The following is a 22343-nucleotide window of genomic DNA, read 5'->3' on the forward strand; positions in this document are numbered from 1 at the left end:
TATCTTGGGCCTTTTGCCCACGATACTACAGTATATTTCTTTTCTTACCCTTAACTGAAAATTACATTTAATTATAATATGTAATAATGTTTACAATTACATCAAAGTTAATGTCCTAAACTTTATCAATAATTATAAAAAATCCCCGCGTATTGCTTACGTAATGTTGATATCGAGTAGTACCATACATGACCTCAAAGAACATTATGATACTTACGAACATCGCTAAACAAGTAGTGCGAACGATGTCGAGTAAGTATTCACTATGTATAAAGTATTTATAGATAAAAAGTATGGGAAATATATAACCGAGTGTATTTAACTTTTCCAACATTTTAGCATTTCGCTTGGCACTTGGTACAACTTCAAGTAAATGAAGTAAAAAGCAAAAATGTAGAGCGGGCAGTTTCCTACATTTCCAGCGCGAAAGAGCATAATGCTGATATTATCGCTCTTCCTGAATGCTTTAATTCACCATATGGAATACGTAATAATTTGTTTCTTTTTCTAATAATTTATTATATGTATAACAACTATATAGAAAAAAGTAAAAGTAGACAAATTACCTTATCGTTTATACTTCCATAAAGATTGTGAATTGACTCGAGAATATAGAATTTCCCCAGTTTTATGATTATCGTGATTTTTGTATAAATATATTTTTTAAGATACTAATAATTAGGTACTTATAAACTAGTATTATCAATTATTTTGTATTTATAATTCCACCTATAGTAGTTAAAAATTAAAGTTAGTTAAAATCTAACTTTATGTTTGAAAAAGTACTAGCAAAGTCGTTAAGTAACAAGTCACTGGTACTAACCCAAATAGCATGATTGTAATTGAACATTTCTAAATATTCATTTTTCATCTTGAACCTGTAGAAACAATTTATTATATGTACTATTATCTAAGTAATTATATATTTAAGTAAATCGAAATATAAAATTTAGTTATTTTAATAATTTAAAAAATAAAAAATTGACAAACATTTCAACCTAATTTATGGTTGGAACAAAGGACAGTTATTTTTCATTAATTGAAATATTGCAATGCAGAATACTTTCCAAAATACGCCGAGAGTATTCCTGATGGTGAAACGAGCGTTGCTTTATCGAAGGCAGCTAAGGAAAACAGCATTTATGTAGTTGGTGGTACGATACCTGAAATAGAGGGCGATAAATTGTACAATACCTGTACTATTTGGGGTCCCGATGGAACTTTGATAGCAAAACACCGGAAGGTAAATAATATACGTCCATGTGGCTTTGAAATTGAAAATATTGGGGTGGAGAAAGTGACTCTATCTAGGAATAATTTAGGAATATACATATGTACATACGTGTACTATAACCAATTCTATAATTTACAAAATATGTTATAGGTTTATAAAATACTTTTTGATACGAGAAACATACATTTTTGTCGTAATATAATATATAAGTTTTTGTACAATATATTTGTCGTGTAATATAAATTTTTCACATAGGAAAAAACTTATTTTTTCTTAAAAAATATTCCTTCTCAAATATTATTAAATGATAAAACTTTTTAATAAAAGAAAGTGATAAAAACGCTGTCAGTTATTAAATAAAAAACAATTAAAGTTTAAAAGTTCGTAACATTGATGTTAAATTACAAAAGTTACAGCAATAGAGTTAGCAACTATATTTTTATGTTATTAGGTACATCTATTCGACATCGACATTCCCAACAAGATTACTTTCCGAGAGAGTGATTCACTCAGTCCTGGTAATTCCCTAACAATGTTTGATGTGAAGGGCTGGAAAATAGGTATTGGCATTTGCTATGATATCAGATTCGAGGAAATGGCACGCATTTATCGGAACAAAGGTACAGTAGCTTAATCGAACAATACTTAACTAGCAGGAAAGTAACTATCTTTCTTAAATATATTCTATATAAAATATAATCAATATAATCTGTAACTCTGTATAAAAAGGAGCTTAATTAAAAAAACCAGTATATTCGCTGAAAATGAAATAAATAAAAGAATTAGAAGCACGACAAGAGGACTGTTCTCGCATATTCATAAATTATGGAATGTGGACTGTGCACCTACAAAGTTAACTAAAATTCAGTGGTCTCATATTTCCCGTTTCTCTGTGTTAGGTTGCCAAATGCTGATATATCCGGCGGCATTCAATATGACCACTGGACCACTGCACTGGTCATTACTTCAGCGTTCCAGAGCGAATGACAATCAATTATACGTCGCCTGTATATCACCGGCTCGTGTTCCTTCAGCAAGTTATGTCGCATGGGGACATACACAGTTGACAAATCCCTGGGGGAAAATCCTTTATGATTTGGAAACTCAGGAAAATATCGTGGTCACCGATATCGGTAATTTCCAGCTTAACATTAAACGTTGGTTTATCGATTTTGCCGGCTCCCTCTGTATTTGCTGAATTTATTAGCAAGCATTACTTATTACTTCGTATGTTTTTCTTTTCTCTCAGATTTGAAAGTTGTTGAGGAAGTAAGGGCTCAGATACCTACATTTTCTCAAAGACGTACGGATTTGTACGACACTGTCTATAAGAAGGAGTAACTCTACACTGAAACAGAAAATGTTTTCTTATAATATTTCTACTACAATACCGTTTTTTTTTTTATGAATTATTACTAATTACTTATCATTTAATGATACTAAATGAATAACTCAATTAAGAAAACCAAAATGTGATAAATAATAATCTGTATATCTTGTGTATCAATATGTAATTGGATATTGTAATAATATTGGAATGTCTTTGATCAGGGATATGATAAAGAACACGCGAAGACTACATTCTTTTGAACATCTTTAATATCCATCATTTATAACATTAAACATCTTTTTAAATATTTAGATAGATTAATACGTAACTCTTTATATATATAAACATTAATTTGAAGTTACAAGCTTAGAGAAATCGGTCGATTAATATTTATAGATCGGCTGTCTTGATGAAAGGCTTAATGAAAGCAAAAACAGAACAATGTCGCAAATATAATTTATAGTTTAACTTCTTTCTTGTATCTGTTTGCCTTTCACGATGTTTTACCAATTACAATAAGTAATTTCGACTTCTTTGCGCTCCGTTTTAACGCATTCGAGACCGAAAGAAATTCATATCAATCAGTAGGCATAATATATATAACTGTACATAATACATTATAGCATAACATAGTATATAATTTTATATTTTAAAAACATGAGGTACAAAATTTAAGATTGTCATCGATTTAAAATTAAAATATGAAAAGGATATTCCAGAGAGAGAAAAGCACAGTATCATTCTAACAAAACATTCAGATCGTACTGACACCCAGGAATCGTATTTCAATAAAATCTCGGTCTCGAATGAATTAACATGAACGATTAACATGAAACACACTTGCGGCTTAAACACCTTCGATATAGAGGAAATTCAAACTTTACAAATAAAAGCAGCCTGTTCCTCTTTCCACAACAGACTCTCATACCATATCCGCTCTTATCCAGGCTTTTACTTGAAATCTCTGTCTATTTACAATTTAAATTTACCCGGACCACTCGTTGAATCGGCAGCCCTTTATAAATATATAATGGACCCAGAACATATACCTGTGCCCCTAGCTGGTATCAGCTCTAGTAACGTTCATACCGGAACTTTCATACGACGCCAATTTGTCACGCGTGAACATCGATTCTTTCAGGGGTCACGGCTTTATGGGATTATATCCTTTAAAGTAATTAAAGTGATACTAATGATAGAGAATTTTTTACAAATATTTAATATGTCCATAAAATAGGAAGTTTCGTGCTCTCTTATTTTATATTAATTATAAATTAATAAGTTTTACATTTGTTATCTATAGATTTAATAAATTATTAAAATTCCATGAAGACATATTCTGGAACACATTAGAAGATTTTGCTGTAATTTACAACGGATGAACAGGCAGTACGAACAGGCAGTAAACGAACAAATAGAAATTCAGGCTATTGTGGTAGTATAGCTCACGTGGGATTTTAAGCTGGAATTGGACTTAAACGTTACGATCGTCGTGAATAATTACGTGATATATAGCCTGTACGACGAGCAGAGAATCTTAAATTATTAACGGCAATTCCTTTGTGCAAAGTGCAATTTTATTAACGGCCTGTAACGAATAAACGGCTCGTTTTGAATAAAGTTTACTGTATTTTCGAGCTATCGCGGGGAGACGCAATCGCGAGGAAACACGTCAACGGGAGTCGTAAATTCCCGTTACGATTCTAATGATCGACGCCGCGAGTAGATCGATCCCCTGATTTCCGTTAAGATAATAGGGGTGGTTGAATTAATATAACTCCGTGATTGGTAGGGTTATGATTATATTTTTCTCCAACAGCTTCGTTTAATCACACACAATAGTAACGTCGTTGAGTCTGAAGATTGCCTGGATCTTGCTCAGATTCAGACTGCCAATCTGAGAGAGGAAGGCTCGTGGATCGTAGTAGATGTGGCGATTGATCAGATCCAACCTTGACTGAATCGAATCAACAGGATCAACCGAAAGACTGAATGAAGAGACGTCGACTGCTTGACTCCGACTGGTTGACTTGGGTGGCTTGCACTGACGACTGACTCGAACGACTGACTGATTCGTACTACTCGAACGACTAACTCGTACTACTACGAACGACTAACTCGAACGACTACGAACGACTGACTCGAACGACTGACTGATTCGGACGTCTACCTGTGTCAATGACGATGGAGGTTTTTAACGAAGTAAGCTGATTCGTTGTTCGTACTTTCCGTTATGAATGTGAGGACACAGATCCCCGTTACCATTAGCTAAGACGTTAACGGTTGAAGTTGGGATATGGAAGTATCCTAACGGCATGACTCGTGGGAAAACCCAGATGTTTCTAATCTCTAAATGCCTGATTTTCCCTGTCATATAATTAACAATTTTTCCCGTCATAACTACCAGCTTACTCCGTAATATTTAAGAACGTTCAATAAACCTAAGGACCTTTTAAGTACCCGCTATAAACCGAAAATGCTTGCAGGATTCAAGGTTTCTGCAAGCTAATGAGAATCGGTTTATGGTGGGCCTTAGTTTTATTGAGGGTTCTCTAATGACGTTTGGGTCTGGACGGTCAGACATTAAAGTACGTCGCGCGGACCTTTTCACGCGACGTAACATTTACATTTAGAAAGTAAAGACAGAAACACATTTTAAGAAACTAAGATATCGAGTTCTACTTGTAAACATCAAGTGCTCTTCGTTTGAGAAGATTACGAGTCTCTTCTTCGATAACGACATTAATTAAGAAGTTTCGATACCGTTTATGACATTAAGATCTCATTAGTAAAGTTATATCATTAAAATCTTACTGTTCCTAGAGAATATATATAGTTAAAACTTCCAGAGGATCAACAGAGGATCAGGTAAAGAAATTGTTGATAAAAGCATCGTTAGTGACAACTGACTGTAATCGATATCTGCTGGGTGAAGTTGTGTGTTCTGAGAATCTGTGTTAATGCAAGGATTCTGTTACAAATCATCAACTAAAGAGCCACCGGGCACGTCCGACCGATCGATCGATACCACGAACCTTGAATGAATTAACGCTCAAGGTGGAACGGATTTAATAGATCGAGTGTTAGTGTAATTTGACACTTTGTTTACACTTACTTTATGCAAACAAAGTTTGATGGTCTGAACTCGATGGTTATAATAGGATCTTATTGAAACTCCAGTATTTCACCCGCACGGTACGACACTTTGTTGATGATTGTCCTTGTATGTTGTTGATACTCCCCATCAGCCGTTAAATTTTGTTCGTCTATCGTACTTTTCTAGCCAAAGGTTTTCCCTGATGTTTTTCCCTACTGTCTAAGTCATCAGGTTTGCAGCTCGGGGAGGACAGATAATTCGGAATTTACCAAAGGAAGGAGAGGTACCGTCCGAGCCATAAAGGGACGGTCACTCAAAATGCCGAATAGATTCATTTAAATAATTATGAGAAACAAGTAAGTTTTGTAACCACAAGTTTTCAAATGTTATAATTTGAATCTGTTCTTATAATTTTAAAAAGACCTTACAGCCAGGATCTCTAAAAAATTCGATGAAAATTCTCATGAGACATCAATTGAAACAATTAAACGCAACAGAGAATGGGTATAATCATATAATTCCTCCCCATTTCAAAATTCATTCATATACATCGATTTTTGTTTTCATATTTGTTTCATGTGTGAAGAATACGTATTTATTGGCATCAAAATATTTTCTGTTTCAATTCCTGGTCATTTTAGATCGAAACTTCCAAATATCGTTGATTAAAAATTTTTTAATTTTTAAAATGAAAGCCACTAATTATAGGACAAAAAGTTGTTTCAATTATTTGAACATTCTGCTTCATTCCTACAATAACATATTTTATTTTAAATGAAAACAAGAAACAATACTATTGTGTATAAGTTTAATGGAGTGACAAAGGTGATTTGTAGCTAACACTGTAGCTAACATAGTTTCTGCAATATACCCTTTAATCGAGTAGAAACAAGGGGATTTTAGAAATTTCTATTAACCGACAGTATTGTCAACAACAAGTTTTAACAATGACTGAAGGTTGCAGAATTAAATATAAAATGATTTATCAATAGCATATGCAGTGTTACATTTGTAAATAAGCAGTTTATCTTTTAAGAATAACAAAGACACAAGAAAATAAAGATAATATTCAAATTATATTGCAAACTAACGAATAATGTAAAGAATTTATTTTTGTTATCTATATCACAGATTTTAGGTAAAATATTAATTTACTTATTACTAGGAGATTGAATTTGAAATATAATTATAATTTATAATTATAATGGACACCTTTAAACTAGCAGATATTTGGTAGCAGTTCTCTAGCCTTTGTACAATATAACACAGTTCAGTTTAATTGAGTTTAATCCCTTTGACCAGCCAGTTTCCAATTTCATTTATGGCATAATCTCCTGACAATTTCATACCCTTCGAAAGAAACACGATTTTCTATTATTGTTTTACAATCGCGGAATATGATCAGTGTTTCAATTAAGCTCCACTGTTTTAATTTCCCGTCTACGCACGATGTGGGTACACCGTTTTCTTGTTGTTTTTAGATACAAGTGACGAGAAATTATGAAATGATATTTTAAATTTAAACTGATTTCGTTCATTGATTTATTGTAGCGACAATGGTAACTTGTTTGAATAAAGATTTTATAAATAAAATATTTAAGGTCTAAAATAATAAATTAACACATGTGAAAACATTAAAGCTGTTATCCTTATTCATGGTCTTGTTGCAACGTGTTTAACGAGCGTAACGTAGGCGTGAAAACGAAAACGTTGAGACTCTTGTGGCGTAAAAAGACTGAATTCCTCATAAAAATACAAGAAACGAATACAAGAAACGTGCAGAGACCTAAACGGACGTGCGAAACAGTGCTCCAGTGAAAGTGCGGCAAGAGGGAAGAGAAAGGGACAAAGTTAACGCCAAAAATAGACAAAACGTGGAATCATGCAGATTCCACCAATAAAAATAATTAACTCCGGTGAAACATTTTTCATAAATAAAGCTACAGACTCTACATATGTAGAGAAAAATGATGATATTATGGAAACAACATAATCCGACGGGGAGCAAAACATACCAATACACCAGGAAGAAAGCTGGACGGTGGCAACCTCCAGCAAAAAACGGAAGGTAACCCCGCTCGCAAGCGCGAGGAAAATTGATACATATGAAAAAAAACAATGGCTACAAGACATCAAGCTACACAATCCATTCAGCGCACTGCCAGAAGAGGCAGCAACGGACCCAACGGAAAGTCCGACAAACCGTATTCCCAAACCACCACCGATATACATAGACGCGAAAATAATTGACCCCCTCATCGAACTACTAAACAACACCGCAGGGAAAGACAACTATATCATCAAACAGATAAAAATAGACCAGGTGAAAGTGCAAACCAACACCCCAGAAATATTCAGAAAAATTACAAGATCACTAAAGGAAAAAAACGCAGCATATCACACTTTTCAACTCAAAACCGACAATAGCTACAAAGCAGTAATCAGGGGACTACACCCAAAAACAAATACCGGAAAAATAAGTGAAGAACTGGCAAAAATCGGACACCAGGTAAGGTCAATTAATAACATCAACAAATACGATACCAAACAACCGTTACCGCTATTCCTAGTTGAACTAGAACCTAAAAACAACAACAAAGAAATATACGATATAGAAAAATTAGTAAACACAATAGTAAAAGTGGAGCCACCTAGACATAAAAAAGAAATCCCACAATGCATAAGGTGCCAACAATATGGACACACTAAAAACTATTGCAATAGAACCCCGGCATGCGTTAAATGCGCAAAAAATCATCTTACGATACACTGTCCACCCACGGGAAATATAGAGGAGGTGAAATGCTACAACTGCAACGGAAAACACCCAGCCAGTTACAAAGGTTGCGAAGCTAGGAAACAACTACAACGCAAACTGTTCCCGCCCCTACGAAGCAGGACAATCACTAACACACAAGCCCAACAGGACAGCATAAAACCTGAAATAATACCAAATACAAAGCAAGCAACAAACACCAAACCTAACAGCACCAACACCATTGGTGGTCTAAGCTACGCTCAAGTAACCAGCCAATCAACACATACACACAACCAATACCACAGCAATAGTAACAATGACACTGCAGAAATCAAAGAACTGCTCAAACAATCCATAAAGAACACCGAAATGCTAACCAGAATGATAAGCGAACAAAATGCAGTATTAAAACAACAAACTCAACAAATCACAGTCATGCTACAACTAATTACAAACGTGCTAAGCAAAAAATAAAAACGGACACTCTAAAAATAGCAGCCTGGAACTCAAATGGCCTGCAACAACGAGCCCTCGAAATTAAAACATTCATATACAATAACAATATAGACATACTACTTGTCTCAGAAACACACTTCACTACAAAAAGCTACTTGAAAATACCATACTACACCATATATGATACCAAACACCCCTCAGGAAAAGCTCACGGAGGGACAGCAGTGATAGTCAGAAACGATATCAAACATTATCTACACAGCCAAGTTAACAAAGAATATTTACAAGCAACCACTGTCACAGTTCAAACTAGCAGCAACTACTTCCAGTTGTCAGCAGTATATGTGCCTCCGCGACACAAAATAACAACACAAATGTGGGAAGAATACTTCCAGGACCTAGGGGACAAGTACATCGCAGCGGGAGACTACAACTCAAAGCACACGCTTTGGGGGTCAAGAAACATTACACCTCGAGGTAGAACACTGGAAAAATACATAAGAAATAATAACCTCAATATATTATCCACAGGAACACCGACACATTGGCCGACTGACCTGAACAAAAAACCAGATCTTCTGGACTTTGCAGTTACAAGGGGACTAAACACAAATAAACTAAAAATAACACCCAACCTCGAGCTCAGCTCCGATCATACACCCATAATAATTGAATACAGAAACAAACCAATACACTATAGCAAACCAGAAACACTATGCAATAAAACCACCAAATGGCAAACTTTCAAAGAAATAATAGAAAGCAAAATAAACTGCAATATCCCGTTGAAAACTCCTGAACACATAGAACAGGCAGTAGCAACACTGACAGCAACTATTCAAGAAGCAGCAAGGACAACAACTACACCCGAAACAACCAGCAGACAAACAATAACAATCCCGCAAGAAATACTCGACAAAATCAGAGAAAAAAGAATAGCAAAAGCAAAATGGCAAAAATACAGAACCCGAGAAAACAAAAAACACTTAAACAAACTTGCAAAGGAAATAAAAAACAAAATAAAGAAGCACAACGATAACGAATTCGCAAAGTTCATAGGGACACTCTCCACACACGAGAACACCAACTATTCACTATGAAAAGCCACGAAAAAAATAAGGAAGCCAATAATACCCGTCCCGGCAATCAGAAAAGCAGATAACACATGGGCAAGAAGCAACGAAGAACAAGCCGAAGAATTCTCCAACCACCTCTGCAACACATTCGCACCACATATTATCAACAACAGCAACCTCAAAAGTCATACGGAGGAGGATCCACAATCCACTATTACCACAACCGACAAGGAATACACCATACCTAATACATCAGCACAAGAAATTAGAAACATAATTGATAAAACAAAAAACAACAAAGCGCCAGGTATCGACCTAATCAATGGTAAAATCTTGAAAAACCTTCCGCCAAAAGCAATAAGACTAATGACAATAATATTCAATGCAATTCTAAGAATTCAATACTTCCCCAAACCATGGAAATTAGCACAGATCAAAATGTTACATAAACCAGGCAAAGACCCGCACCAAACTGCATCTTACAGACCAATATCTCTGCTTCCAGTATTTTCCAAAATACTGGAAAAAATAATATATTGCCGGATAAAAACAATAATAGAGACAAAAAAACTAATACCGGATCACCAATTTGGTTTCAGAAACAAGCACTCCACGATAGAGCAAATGCACAGGCTTATAAACGAAATAATAGTAGCACTAGAAAACAAGGAATACTGCACAGCCCTCTTTATAGACATAGAGAAAGCATTCGATAAAATTAACCATGAAAGTCTACTACAAACAATTAGGAAACAATTCCCGGAGCAAATACACCAATTAATAAAATCCTACCTAAGCAGCAGAACCTTCGTAATAAAAATCAAGGACACACATTCTCAAGTTAAAGACATCAAGGCCGGGGTACCACAAGGAAGCGTCCTAGGCCCAATTCTATACACATTATACACGGCGAACATACCAACAACTACCAACAGCACAGTATTGACATTCGTGGACGACACAGCTATACTAGTCAGGCATACTAACCCAGAAACGGCAGTCAAAATACTACAAGAACATATCATAAAAATAGAAAATTGGCTACAAGAAAAACCAATAAAAGCAAACCCCAATAAATGCAACCATATTACATTCACGCTACGAAAAAAGATACCACCAAACATCCTATTGAAGGGCACACATATAACGCAAACAAAGCATGTCAAATACCTAGGACTCCACTTAGATACACAACTAACATGGAAACTACACATCAAATCAATAGTAGAAAAAATACAGAAAACAAGGAGACAAATGCATTGGCTAACAAGCCGAAAATCCAAATTAAGCATTGAAAATAAATTAAAAATATATAAAACGATCATAAAACCAATCTGGACGTACGGAATACCACTATGGGGGACGGCAGCAATGAGCCATATAAACAAAATAGAGGTAATACAGGCTAAAATCCTCAGAACAATAGTAAACGGACCTTGGTACGTCAGAAACGAAGATATACGAAGGGACCTGGGAATCCCAACGGTCAAGGAAGAAATTAGCAGATACTCCGAGAAATACAAATCAAGAATAGCAACACACCCAAACCGGTTACCTGCCGAAACATACAAAACCATAAACATGGACAGAAGACTAAAAAGGAAGCACCCAGCAGACCTTATAAAGGACATAACCTAACAAACACGAGGATGGTATCCCGCTGGGGGTAGCCACCAACATGCTAATTTAACGGTTAAAAAATTCCACCAAATGTCCAAATTGGACAAATTGTGAATTTTAATAAATAAATAAAAAATAAAAAAAAACATACGTAAAAAAAAAAGAAACGTGCACATAGTTTATTCTCGACCTTGGATACATAAAACAAAAAAAAAAAAAAAAAAAAAAAAAAACAAAAGAAAAGAAAAAGAAAAAGGAACAAAAATTTTTATTGGTTATTTACCGAAACTCATTGTATCATTTTTACTACTCTATATAAAACGTAGAATCATATACTGACGGAGTTCCGCCTGGGCAGGCGACCTAAACGGACGTGCGAAACAGTGCTCCAGTGAAAGTGCGGCAAGAGAGAAGAGATAGGGACAAAGTTAAAGCCAAAAATAGACAAAAAGTGGAATCATGCAGATTCCACCAATAAAAATAATTAACTCCGGTGAAACATTTTTCATAAATAAAGCTACAGACTCTACATATGTAGAGAAAAATGATGACATTATGGAAACAACACAATCCGACGAAGAGTAAAACATACCAATACACCAGGAAGAAAGCTGGACGGTGGCAACCTCCAGCAAAAAACGGAAGGTAACCCCGCTCGCAAGCGCGAGGAAAATTGATACATATGAAAAAAAACAATGGCTACAAGATATCAAACTGCACAATCCATTCAGCGCACTGCCGGAAGAGGCAGCAACGGAAAGTCCGACAAACCGTACACCCAAACCACCACCAATATACGTAGACGCAAAAATAATTGACCCCCTCATCGAACTGCTAAACAAGATCGCAGGAAAAGACAACTACATCATCAAACAGATAAAAATAGACCAGGTTAAAGTACAAACCAACACCCCAGAAACATTCAGAAAAATTACAAGATCACTAAAGGAAAAAAATGCAGCATATCACACTTTTCAGCTCAAAACAGACAAAAGCTACAAAGCAGTAATCAGGGGACTACACCCAAAAACAAATACTGGAAAAATAAGTGAAGAACTGGCAAAAATCGGACACCAAGTAAGGTCAATAAATAACATAAACAAATACGATACCAAGCAACCACTACCGCTATTCCTAGTTGAACTAGAACCTAAAAACAACAATAAGGAAATATACGATATAGAAAAATTACTAAACACAATAGTAAAAGTGGAGCCACCCAGGCATAAAAAAGAAATCCCACAATGCATAAGGTGCCAACAATATGGACACACTAAAAACTATTGCAATAGAACCCCGGCATGCGTTAAATGCGCAAAAAATCATCTTACGATACACTGTCCATCCACGGGAAATATAGAGGAGGTGAAATGCTACAACTGCAACGGAAAACACCCAGCCAGTTACAAAGGTTGCGAAGCTAGGAAACAACTACAACGCAAACTGTTCCCGCCCCTACGAAGCAGGACAATCACTAACACACAAGCCCAACAGGACAGCATAAAACCTGAAATAATACCAAATACAAAGCAAGCAACAAACACCAAACCTAACAGCACCAACACCATTAGTGGTCTAAGCTACGCTCAAGTAACCAGCCAATCAACACATACACACAACCAATACCACAGCAATAGTAACAATGACACTGCAGAAATCAAAGAACTGCTCAAACAATCCATAAAGAACACCGAAATGCTAACCAGAATGATAAGCGAACAAAACGCAGTACTCAGACAGCAAACCCAACAAATCACAGTCATGCTACAACTAATTACAAACGTGCTAAGCAAAAAATAAAAACGGACACTCTAAAAATAGCAGCCTGGAACTCAAACGGCCTACAACAACGGGCCCTTGAAATTAAAACATTCATATACAGTAACAATATAGACATACTACTTGTCTCAGAAACACACTTCACTACAAAAAGCTACTTGAAAATACCATACTACACCATATATGATACCAAACACCCCTCAGGAAAAGCTCACGGAGGGATAGCAGTGATAATCAGAAACGATATCAAACATTATCTACACAGCCAAGTTAACAAAGAATATTTACAAGCAACCACTGTTACAGTTCAAACTAGCAGCAACTACTTCCAGTTGTCAGCAGTATATGTGCCTCCGCGACACAAAATAACAACACAAATGTGGGAAGTCAGTTCGCTGTCGAGTGCCGAAGCGTGCAGACGTGCCTCTAGTGCCCAGTGAAGTTCGAAAACAACACGTGTCGCCCAACCGTCGAAAGTGAACACAACGTGCTCCTATCTTCCCAAGTGTTTTCTATCCGCCAGAGAGAAGAAAAGCCTACGCACCTAACCCCAACCCGATCCCTGCCGCATAGCCTCACGACTAGTTATTCATATTGAAATAGCTAGCTCGATGATGGCCCAACAATCACGACCAGGCTCGCCTGTCCAAACCCATCACTACCCCGCGCTACTCCCCCCGTGGCAGAAATTCTGCAGATCCCCCCGTGCCAACGACGCCAATAAGGCGAAAAAACGCAAAACCGAACCAGCAGACACAAACTCGAACGAACAGCCACCAACGCAAATTAACACCCACAACAGGTTCGCAATTTTGGAATCCACCAACGATGCCATGGAAACCGCAGGCTCACCACTTAACCACCACGCACAGAGACGCCCCCCTCCCCCACCAATATTTATTAACGATGTCATCGACATCCAGACAATGACCAAGTCCTTAGAGAGAGATATCTCCAAGGAGGACTATAACCTGAAGATAACCAACAATCAGGTAAAAATCCTGCCTACGAATCCAGAAGCTTACAGGAAGCTCACCAAGACACTCAGGGCCCTGAACGCCAACTTCCACACCTACCAACTCAAAGAAGAAAGACCTTTTCGGGTGGTGCTACGAAACATCCACCACTCCGCAGACATCGACGAACTAAAAATAGAACTATCGAAACTCGGCCACGAAGTCACCAATGTCAGCAACATAAGGCATAGAGTCACAAAAGACCCGCTATCCCTATTTTTCATTGATTTAAAACAGAAACCAAACAACAAGGAAATCTACAATATCAGTCGCATAATGAACGCCATCGTTAAATTCGAACCACCGCAAACCAAAAAGGAGATAGTCCAATGCAAAAGGTGCCAAAGATATGGGCACACACAGAAATACTGCAACCACACCTTCCGCTGCGTCAAATGTGCAGGTACACACCCCACCGACCAGTGCAGGAAATCACCGGAAACCCCAGCGAAGTGCATCCACTGTCAAGGTGATCATCCTGCCAACTACAAAGGCTGCTCAGCCTACAAAACTCTGTACTCAAGCAAATACCCCAAACTTAGAACAAAAGAGGAAAATTACCAAACACCCAGCTCGCCGAAATCCACCGTTATCCCAATCCCCCCAACCAATCAAACACCCAGCCCTATCAAACTCACCACTCCCTCAAACTCCTATGCCCAAGCGGTACAAGGCACTCAAAATACACCAAATAGCCACAGGGATCCTCCCCAAAATAGTGCCCCCACCTCACCTAACACAGACAACGTCTCTAGACTTGAAAAGCTAATAGAGAAACAATCAGAGCAAATAAACAATTTGCTATCGCTATTAACAATCATAATGGAAAAATTAATACGCCCAGACACAAAATAAAACCAAGACGCATAGCTCTGTGGAACGCCAATGGTCTAGCGCAACGCAAACTTGAGCTAGAACTCTTCCTAAAACACCAGCTAATCGACATAATGCTCATATCTGAAACCCACTTCACCGACAAAAACTACCTGAACATAAACGGATACAAGTTCTACCATACCCAACACCCCAGCGGAAAGGCCCACGGTGGCACCGGAATCATAATCAAATCAAACATTAAGCACTACGAACTTCCACCATTCCAGAAAGACTACCTCCAAGCAACAAACGTAGCAATAGAAGACTGTCATGGTACAATCACCACTTCAGCTGTATACTGCCCTCCCAGACATTCCATCGCCAAAGAAGACTTCGACTACTTCCTGGACACCCTGGGCAATAGATTCATAGCCGGAGGAGACTACAATGCTAAACACACCCAATGGGGTAGCAGACTGGTTACAGTAAGAGGCAAAAACCTCCTCAACAGCATAATAACCAACAACCTCAACTACCTTACCACATACGAACCCACACACTGGCCCACCGACACAAACAAAATACCCGATCTCCTTGATTTCTTCATAACCAAAAATATCTCGCCAAGACACGTCCAAATCAATTCCTCGGCCGATCTCTCCTCTGATCATTCCCCTGTGATAGTAACAGTCAGTTCAACCATCATCGAGAATACACCTAATGGCTCCATTCATAACCAACACACCAACTGGCAGCTCTTTAGAGAAGTCTTTACCCGCACAACTTCAGCCTCAACCTCACTAAAAACCAATGACGAAATCGAAGCAGCCACGGAATACCTAAATGCGAGCATAATAAACGCTATTCGCGTCTCCACACCGGCAAAAACGTCCATCAGCAATCACGAATACCCCCAGTACATATTAAAAAAAATAGCAGAAAAACGTAGACTAAGAAGGATATGGCAGACCCATAGAACACCGGAGGACAAACGCAAACTAAACAACGCAACTAGAAAACTATCCAAAACCATAAAGAACTACAATAACGACCGTTTTCACAAATATCTCGCCAGCCTGTCCCCCACAGCCGACTCAAACTACTCACTATGGAAAGCATCCAGGAAACTCACGCGCCCCCCACAAATAATACCTCCAATCCGCCGCCCGCAGGGTGGATGGGCGCGTAGCCCTATAGAAAAAGCCAACATATTTGCTGAACACCTGACTGAAGTATTCCAACCCCATTCCTCCATAGCTGCAGCGGACGTCACCGAATACCTGCACACTCCCTTCCAAATGTCCCCTCCTATTGAACCCTTCACTTCTGCAGAGATCATAGAAGCAATCAGTCGCCTAAACCCCAAGAAAGCAGCAGGTCACGACCTAATAGGAAATAAAGCAATCAAGGAACTCCCCATAAAAGGGATCGCACTCATCGCATCAATCTTCAACGCCATCCTCCGCCTAGAACACTTTCCTAAGGCGTGGAAAATCTCACTAATCACCCTCATCCCCAAACCCGGTAAACCAATATATGAAGCCAGCTCCTATCGCCCAATCAGTCTCTTACCTACCCTGTCTAAACTATTCGAGAGGATGCTCACGAATCGTCTCCTTCCACTCCTAGAAGAATTGAAAACTCTCCCAGATCACCAATTCGGCTTCCGAAAACAACACTCAACAGTAGAGCAAATCCACCGCATAACCCACATGATCAGCCAAACCCTTGAAAAGAAAAAATACTGCTCAGCCGTATTCCTAGACATCCAACAGGCATTCGATAAAGTATGGCATGAAGGGCTACTCTACAAGCTTAAAAAAATCCTACCCCACCCATACTACTCCATCTTAAAATCCTACCTTACCAACAGACAATTCATAGTTAAATGTCTAGGCGCCACTTCCGCAACATTCCCAATAGAATCCGGCATACCGCAAGGTAGTGTCCTCGGACCCCTACTATTCTCCATCTACACTGCCGACTTACCCATATCAAACGAGGTAACAATAGCAACATTTGCCGACGACACAGCACTATTAGCTACCCACGCAGACCCGGCAATTGCCTCATCCACTCTCCAGCGAAGTCTCGACTCCATGGAAAAGTGGTTCCAAAAATGGGGTTTTAAAATAAACGAAAAAAAATCCTCCCATGTAACCTTCACGCTCCGAAAACAAACCTGCCCCCAGGTCACCATTAACAACACAATAATCCCAAGCAAGGACTCCGTAAGATACCTGGGCATGACCCTGGACAGGAGGCTAACTTGGAAAAATCATATCTCGGAAAAAACAAAGCAACTAAAGGAAAAACTAAGAAAATTCTATTGGCTCACGGGCCGACGCTCCAAACTAAACATACAGAACAAAATAACCCTCTACAAAGCCGTAATAAAACCTGTCTGGACCTACGGAATCCAACTATGGGGAACAGCAAGTAACTCCAACATTGAAATACTCCAACGCTTCCAATCGAAAACGCTAAGATCCCTATTAAATGCACCCTGGTATGTTACCAATGAAACAATCCACCGAGACCTCAAGATACCTACAGTCAAAGAAGAAATACACAAGTCCAGAAGCAGATATAGCACAAGAGTCAACAACCACCACAACCCACTAGTCACCCAACTACTGGACACGACGGACCAGATCCGCAGACTAAAAAGAAAATACCCACTAGATTAAACCCTTAGTCCTACTAGAATCAACAATATAAAGCTATTATAATCCATGTCATTGTATCACGCCAAATTAAGTTACTGAAAATTCTCAACGAGAATTGATTGTAAATATTCTAATAAATAAAAAAAAAAAAAAAAAAAAAAAATGTGGGAAGAATACTTGCAGGACCTAGGGGACAAGTACATCGCAGCGGGAGACTACAACTCCAAGCACACGCTATGGGGGTCAAGAAACATTACACCTCGAGGTAGAACACTGGAAAAATACATAAGAAATAATAACCTCAATATATTATCCACAGGAACACCGACACATTGGCCGACTGACCTGAACAAAAAACCAGATCTTCTGGACTTTGCAGTTACAAGGGGACTAAACACAAATAAACTAAAAATAACACCCAACCTCGAGCTCAGCTCCGATCATACACCCATAATAATTGAATACAGAAACAAACCAATTCACTATAGCAAACCAGAAACACTATGCAACAAAACCACCAAATGGCAAACTTTCAAAGAAATAATAGAAAGCAAAATAAACTGCAACATCCCGTTAAAAACTCCTGAACACATAGAACAGGCAGTAGCAACATTGACAGCAACTATTCAGGAAGCAGCAAGGACAACCACTACTCCCGAACCAACCAGCAGACAAACAATAACAATCCCGCAAGAAATACTCGACAAAATCAAAGAAAAAAGAAAAGCAAAAGCAAAATGGCAAAAATACAGAACCCGAGAAAACAAAAAACACTTAAACAAACTTGCAAAGGAAATAAAAAATAAAATAAAGGAGCACAACGATAACGAATTCGCAAAGTTCATAGGGACACTCTCCACACACGAGAACACCAACTACTCACTATGGAAAGCCACGAAAAAAATAAGGAAGCCAATAATACCCGTCCCGGCAATCAGAAAAGCAGATAACACATGGGCAAGAAGCAACGAAGAACAAGCTGAAGAATTCTCCAACCACCTCTGCAACACATTCACACCACACATTATCAACAACAGCAACCTCAAAAGTCATACGGAGGAGGATCCACAAACCACTACTACCACAGCCGACAAGGAATACACCATACCTAAAACATCGGCACAAGAAATTAGAAACATAATTGATAAAACAAAAAACAACAAAGCGCCAGGAATCGACCTAATCAATGGTAAAATCTTGAAAAACCTCCCGCCAAAAGCAATAAGACTAATTACAATAATATTCAATGCAATTCTAAGAATTCAATACTTCCCCAAACCATGGAAATTAGCACAAATCAAAATGTTACATAAACCAGGCAAAGACCCGCACCAAACTGCATCCTACAGACCAATATCACTGCTCCCAGTATTTTCCAAAATACTGGAAAAGATAATATACGACCGCATAAAACCAATAATAGAGACAAAAAAACTAATACCGGATCACCAATTTGGTTTCAGAAACAAACACTCCACGATAGAGCAAATGCACAGGCTTATAAACGAAATAATAGTAGCACTAGAAAACAAGGAATACTGCACAGCCCTCTTTATAGACATAGAGAAAGCATTCGATAAAATTAACCATGAAAGTCTACTACAAACAATTAGGAAACAATTCCCGGAGCAAATACACCATTTAATAAAATCCTACCTAAGCAGCAGAACCTTCGTAATAAAAATCAAGGACACACATTCTCAAGTTAAAGACATCAAGGCCGGGGTACCACAAGGAAGCGTCCTAGGCCCAATACTATACACATTATACACGGCGAACATACCAACAACTACCAACAGCACAGTATTGACATTCGCGGACGACACAGCTATACTAGCCAGGCATACTAACCCAGAAACGGCAGTCAAAATACTACAAGAACATATCGTAAAAATAGAAAATTGGCTACAAGAAAAACAATTAAAAGCAAACCCCAATAAATGCAACCATATTACATTCACGCTACGGAAAAAGATACCACCAAACATCCTATTGAACGGTACGCATATAACGCAAACAAAGCATGTCAAATACCTAGGACTCCACTTAGATCAAAAACTTACCTGGAAACTACACATCAAATCAATAGTAGAAAAAATACAGAAAACAAGGAGACAAATGTATTGGCTAACAAGCCGAAAATCCAAACTAAGCACAGAAAATAAAGTAAAAATATATAAAACGATCATAAAACCAATCTGGACGTACGGAATACCACTATGGGGGACGGCAGCAATGAGCCATATAAACAAAATAGAGGTAATACAGGCTAAAATACTCAGAACAATAGTAAACGGACCTTGGTACGTCAGAAACGAAGATATACGAAGGGACCTGGGAATGCCAACGGTCAAGGAAGAAATCAGCAGATACTCCGAGAAATACAAATCAAGAATAGCAACACACATAAACCGGCTAGCTGCGGAAACATACAAAATCACAAATATGGACAGAAGACTAAAAAGGAAGCACCCAGCAGACCTTATAAAGGACATAACCTAACAAACACGAGGATGGTACCCCGCTGGGGGTAGCCACCAACATGCTAATGTAACCGCTAAAAAATTCCACCAAATGTCCAAATTGGACAAATAGTGAATTTAAATAAATAAATAAAAAAAAAAAAAAAAAAAAAATATACTGACGAATGTTATTTCGAATTTCTAACTTCAGAACGATAATTACATATTTGTAATTACCAATAAGTGGTAGTAGCATTAAAAATATGGAATATTCAACGAGATGAAATATAGGTAAGGTATTTAAAAGAAAAAAGATTGAAACGTTCGATGTAAAACGATGAAATTAAATGATTGAATTTGAAAACTTGATTCGGTTTAATAGGTCGATGAAAAAAGAATTCATGTTCCTGTCGATATATCAACGACGTGCGCCGTTACTTCCGACTGCTCTGCAATTCAAATGCAGTACTCGAATATACATGGCGAAAGAAATGGAAATTGAGCAATTTAAGGGAACGAATTACTCTCGCGTCCGCGTAACTTCAAAATGTTTCACGTGTCCGTGTTTGCGAAACGAAATTCGTCGTTGTCCAATTAACACGCTTGCAGATGCTACATTCACTTTGTTGCATATAGGGCTTAAATATATGAACGGATAGAAAGGAGCAACTGTCATTAGCGTAATTTTAACGCGTTAAAATAAATTAATGTATAATTTCGTCATTTACGTTTGATCTACCTTTTTTCATCTACGTCATCTACGGCACCTACGCGAAGCTTCTTGATTGCGTCTTTGGCAGTGTTCGTTGCTATAAATGAAACTTAATAGTTGTTGAAACCGCTCGAAAGTCGTGTTCCTAAATCATTCCCTCGTCTCGTATCGTGTTCATCAAATGGAAAAGGAGATTGTGTTTTAATGAAATCGCTTGTTACTATCAATCTTGCTGTGTCACTCGCATAGGAGAAGAAAGTGAGGAAGGAGAAAAAAATTAAGGTAAGGTCATCAATGAGCAAAATGTTTAATGTAATTAAAATCGAGTCCGCTGCAACCCTCATGACATTTAAAATTCCATACGTATATTGTTATACGTAACATTGCCATATTAAATATATTCGATCAAATAGGTATGTTCAATCAACATTCAATCTCGTTCCCTGAAAGCTGTTCCTGGATATCTGGTTGGATACTTTGCGCACGGAAATACAGAGTGTCAACAGTAACAAACCCTCTATGTAGTGTTTTTGCTTTGCTCTTTTGAACAGGTAGATAACATTTTGCTTCGAAAAACGGATATATATTCCACGGATATACACATACAGAGTATGTGTATCGATATACACATTGATATACACCTTTGTACAAAGTGTCAAAAAAGTATTTATCGCGGTTTCTTTTTCAAGCCATTCTACACCTTCGATTTGATGAAAATTGGTTAAATAAGTGTAGCGCAAAATTGATCTTGACCACAATTTTCAGTGTCAAATTGTTTTTCTATTGCATCATATAGTGCTCATTAGAAAGGAAAGTTCCGTTCTTTTAGAAAAAATGTTTGAAATTTCATTAATACTTAGACTGATTTTTCATATTTGATTCATGTTTTAAGGTCAAATATGGAATACAATAACATCAATACTAATATCTACTATTTTGTGCGAATTACTTTATATTTCAATCTTCCTTGATATGCAGTGACAAGCAAAAGTTGACAAAAGTGTAAACACAGCCCGTTGATTTTATGTAAAAAGCGAATGTCGAAGGTATAATGAGAAAAGAGCATTATTTGACCATCCCAAAAAATAATTTACCTAAATAGTAGTTAATTCTATTGGATATAATAAACGTGAAGTAGTACTAGTGAACGAAATACTATGTTGAAACCTTGATTCGACGAGTATAATTAATGTGCAAAACTGTAAACATGGTTTGAGATATCCATTTTTGTAAAATGTTTTGTACATTATTAATGTTAATGAAAATTAACTATTACATTTCGTTAATAATAACTTGTAGTTACTGTTACCTAATCTTT

The 22343-nt window shown here is 37.5% G+C and overlaps 1 protein-coding gene and 1 long non-coding RNA gene across 2 annotated transcripts; both read left to right on the top strand.

Annotated features, from left to right (window-relative positions):
- Window positions 1–345: 345 nt before the first annotated feature.
- Window positions 346–2813, top strand: LOC126927909 (omega-amidase NIT2-like; the record flags this gene model as incomplete). The annotated part of the gene is made up of 5 exons (XM_050743901.1): window positions 346–487; window positions 1059–1243; window positions 1686–1854; window positions 2134–2367; window positions 2484–2813. Coding segments are annotated over 5 exons (822 nt in total), but the record flags the coding sequence as incomplete, so codon positions are not given.
- Window positions 2814–20855: 18042 nt separating this feature from the next.
- LOC126927914 (uncharacterized) lies at window positions 20856–21587 on the top strand. The gene is made up of 2 exons (XR_007716045.1): window positions 20856–21307; window positions 21439–21587. It is a non-coding gene; the product is annotated as an uncharacterized LOC126927914 (long non-coding RNA).
- The last annotated feature ends 756 nt before the right edge of the window (window positions 21588–22343 follow it).

Source organism: Bombus affinis, unplaced genomic scaffold, assembly GCF_024516045.1.
Source record: "Bombus affinis isolate iyBomAffi1 unplaced genomic scaffold, iyBomAffi1.2 ctg00000305.1, whole genome shotgun sequence".
Lineage (NCBI taxonomy): Eukaryota > Metazoa > Arthropoda > Insecta > Hymenoptera > Apidae > Bombus > Bombus affinis.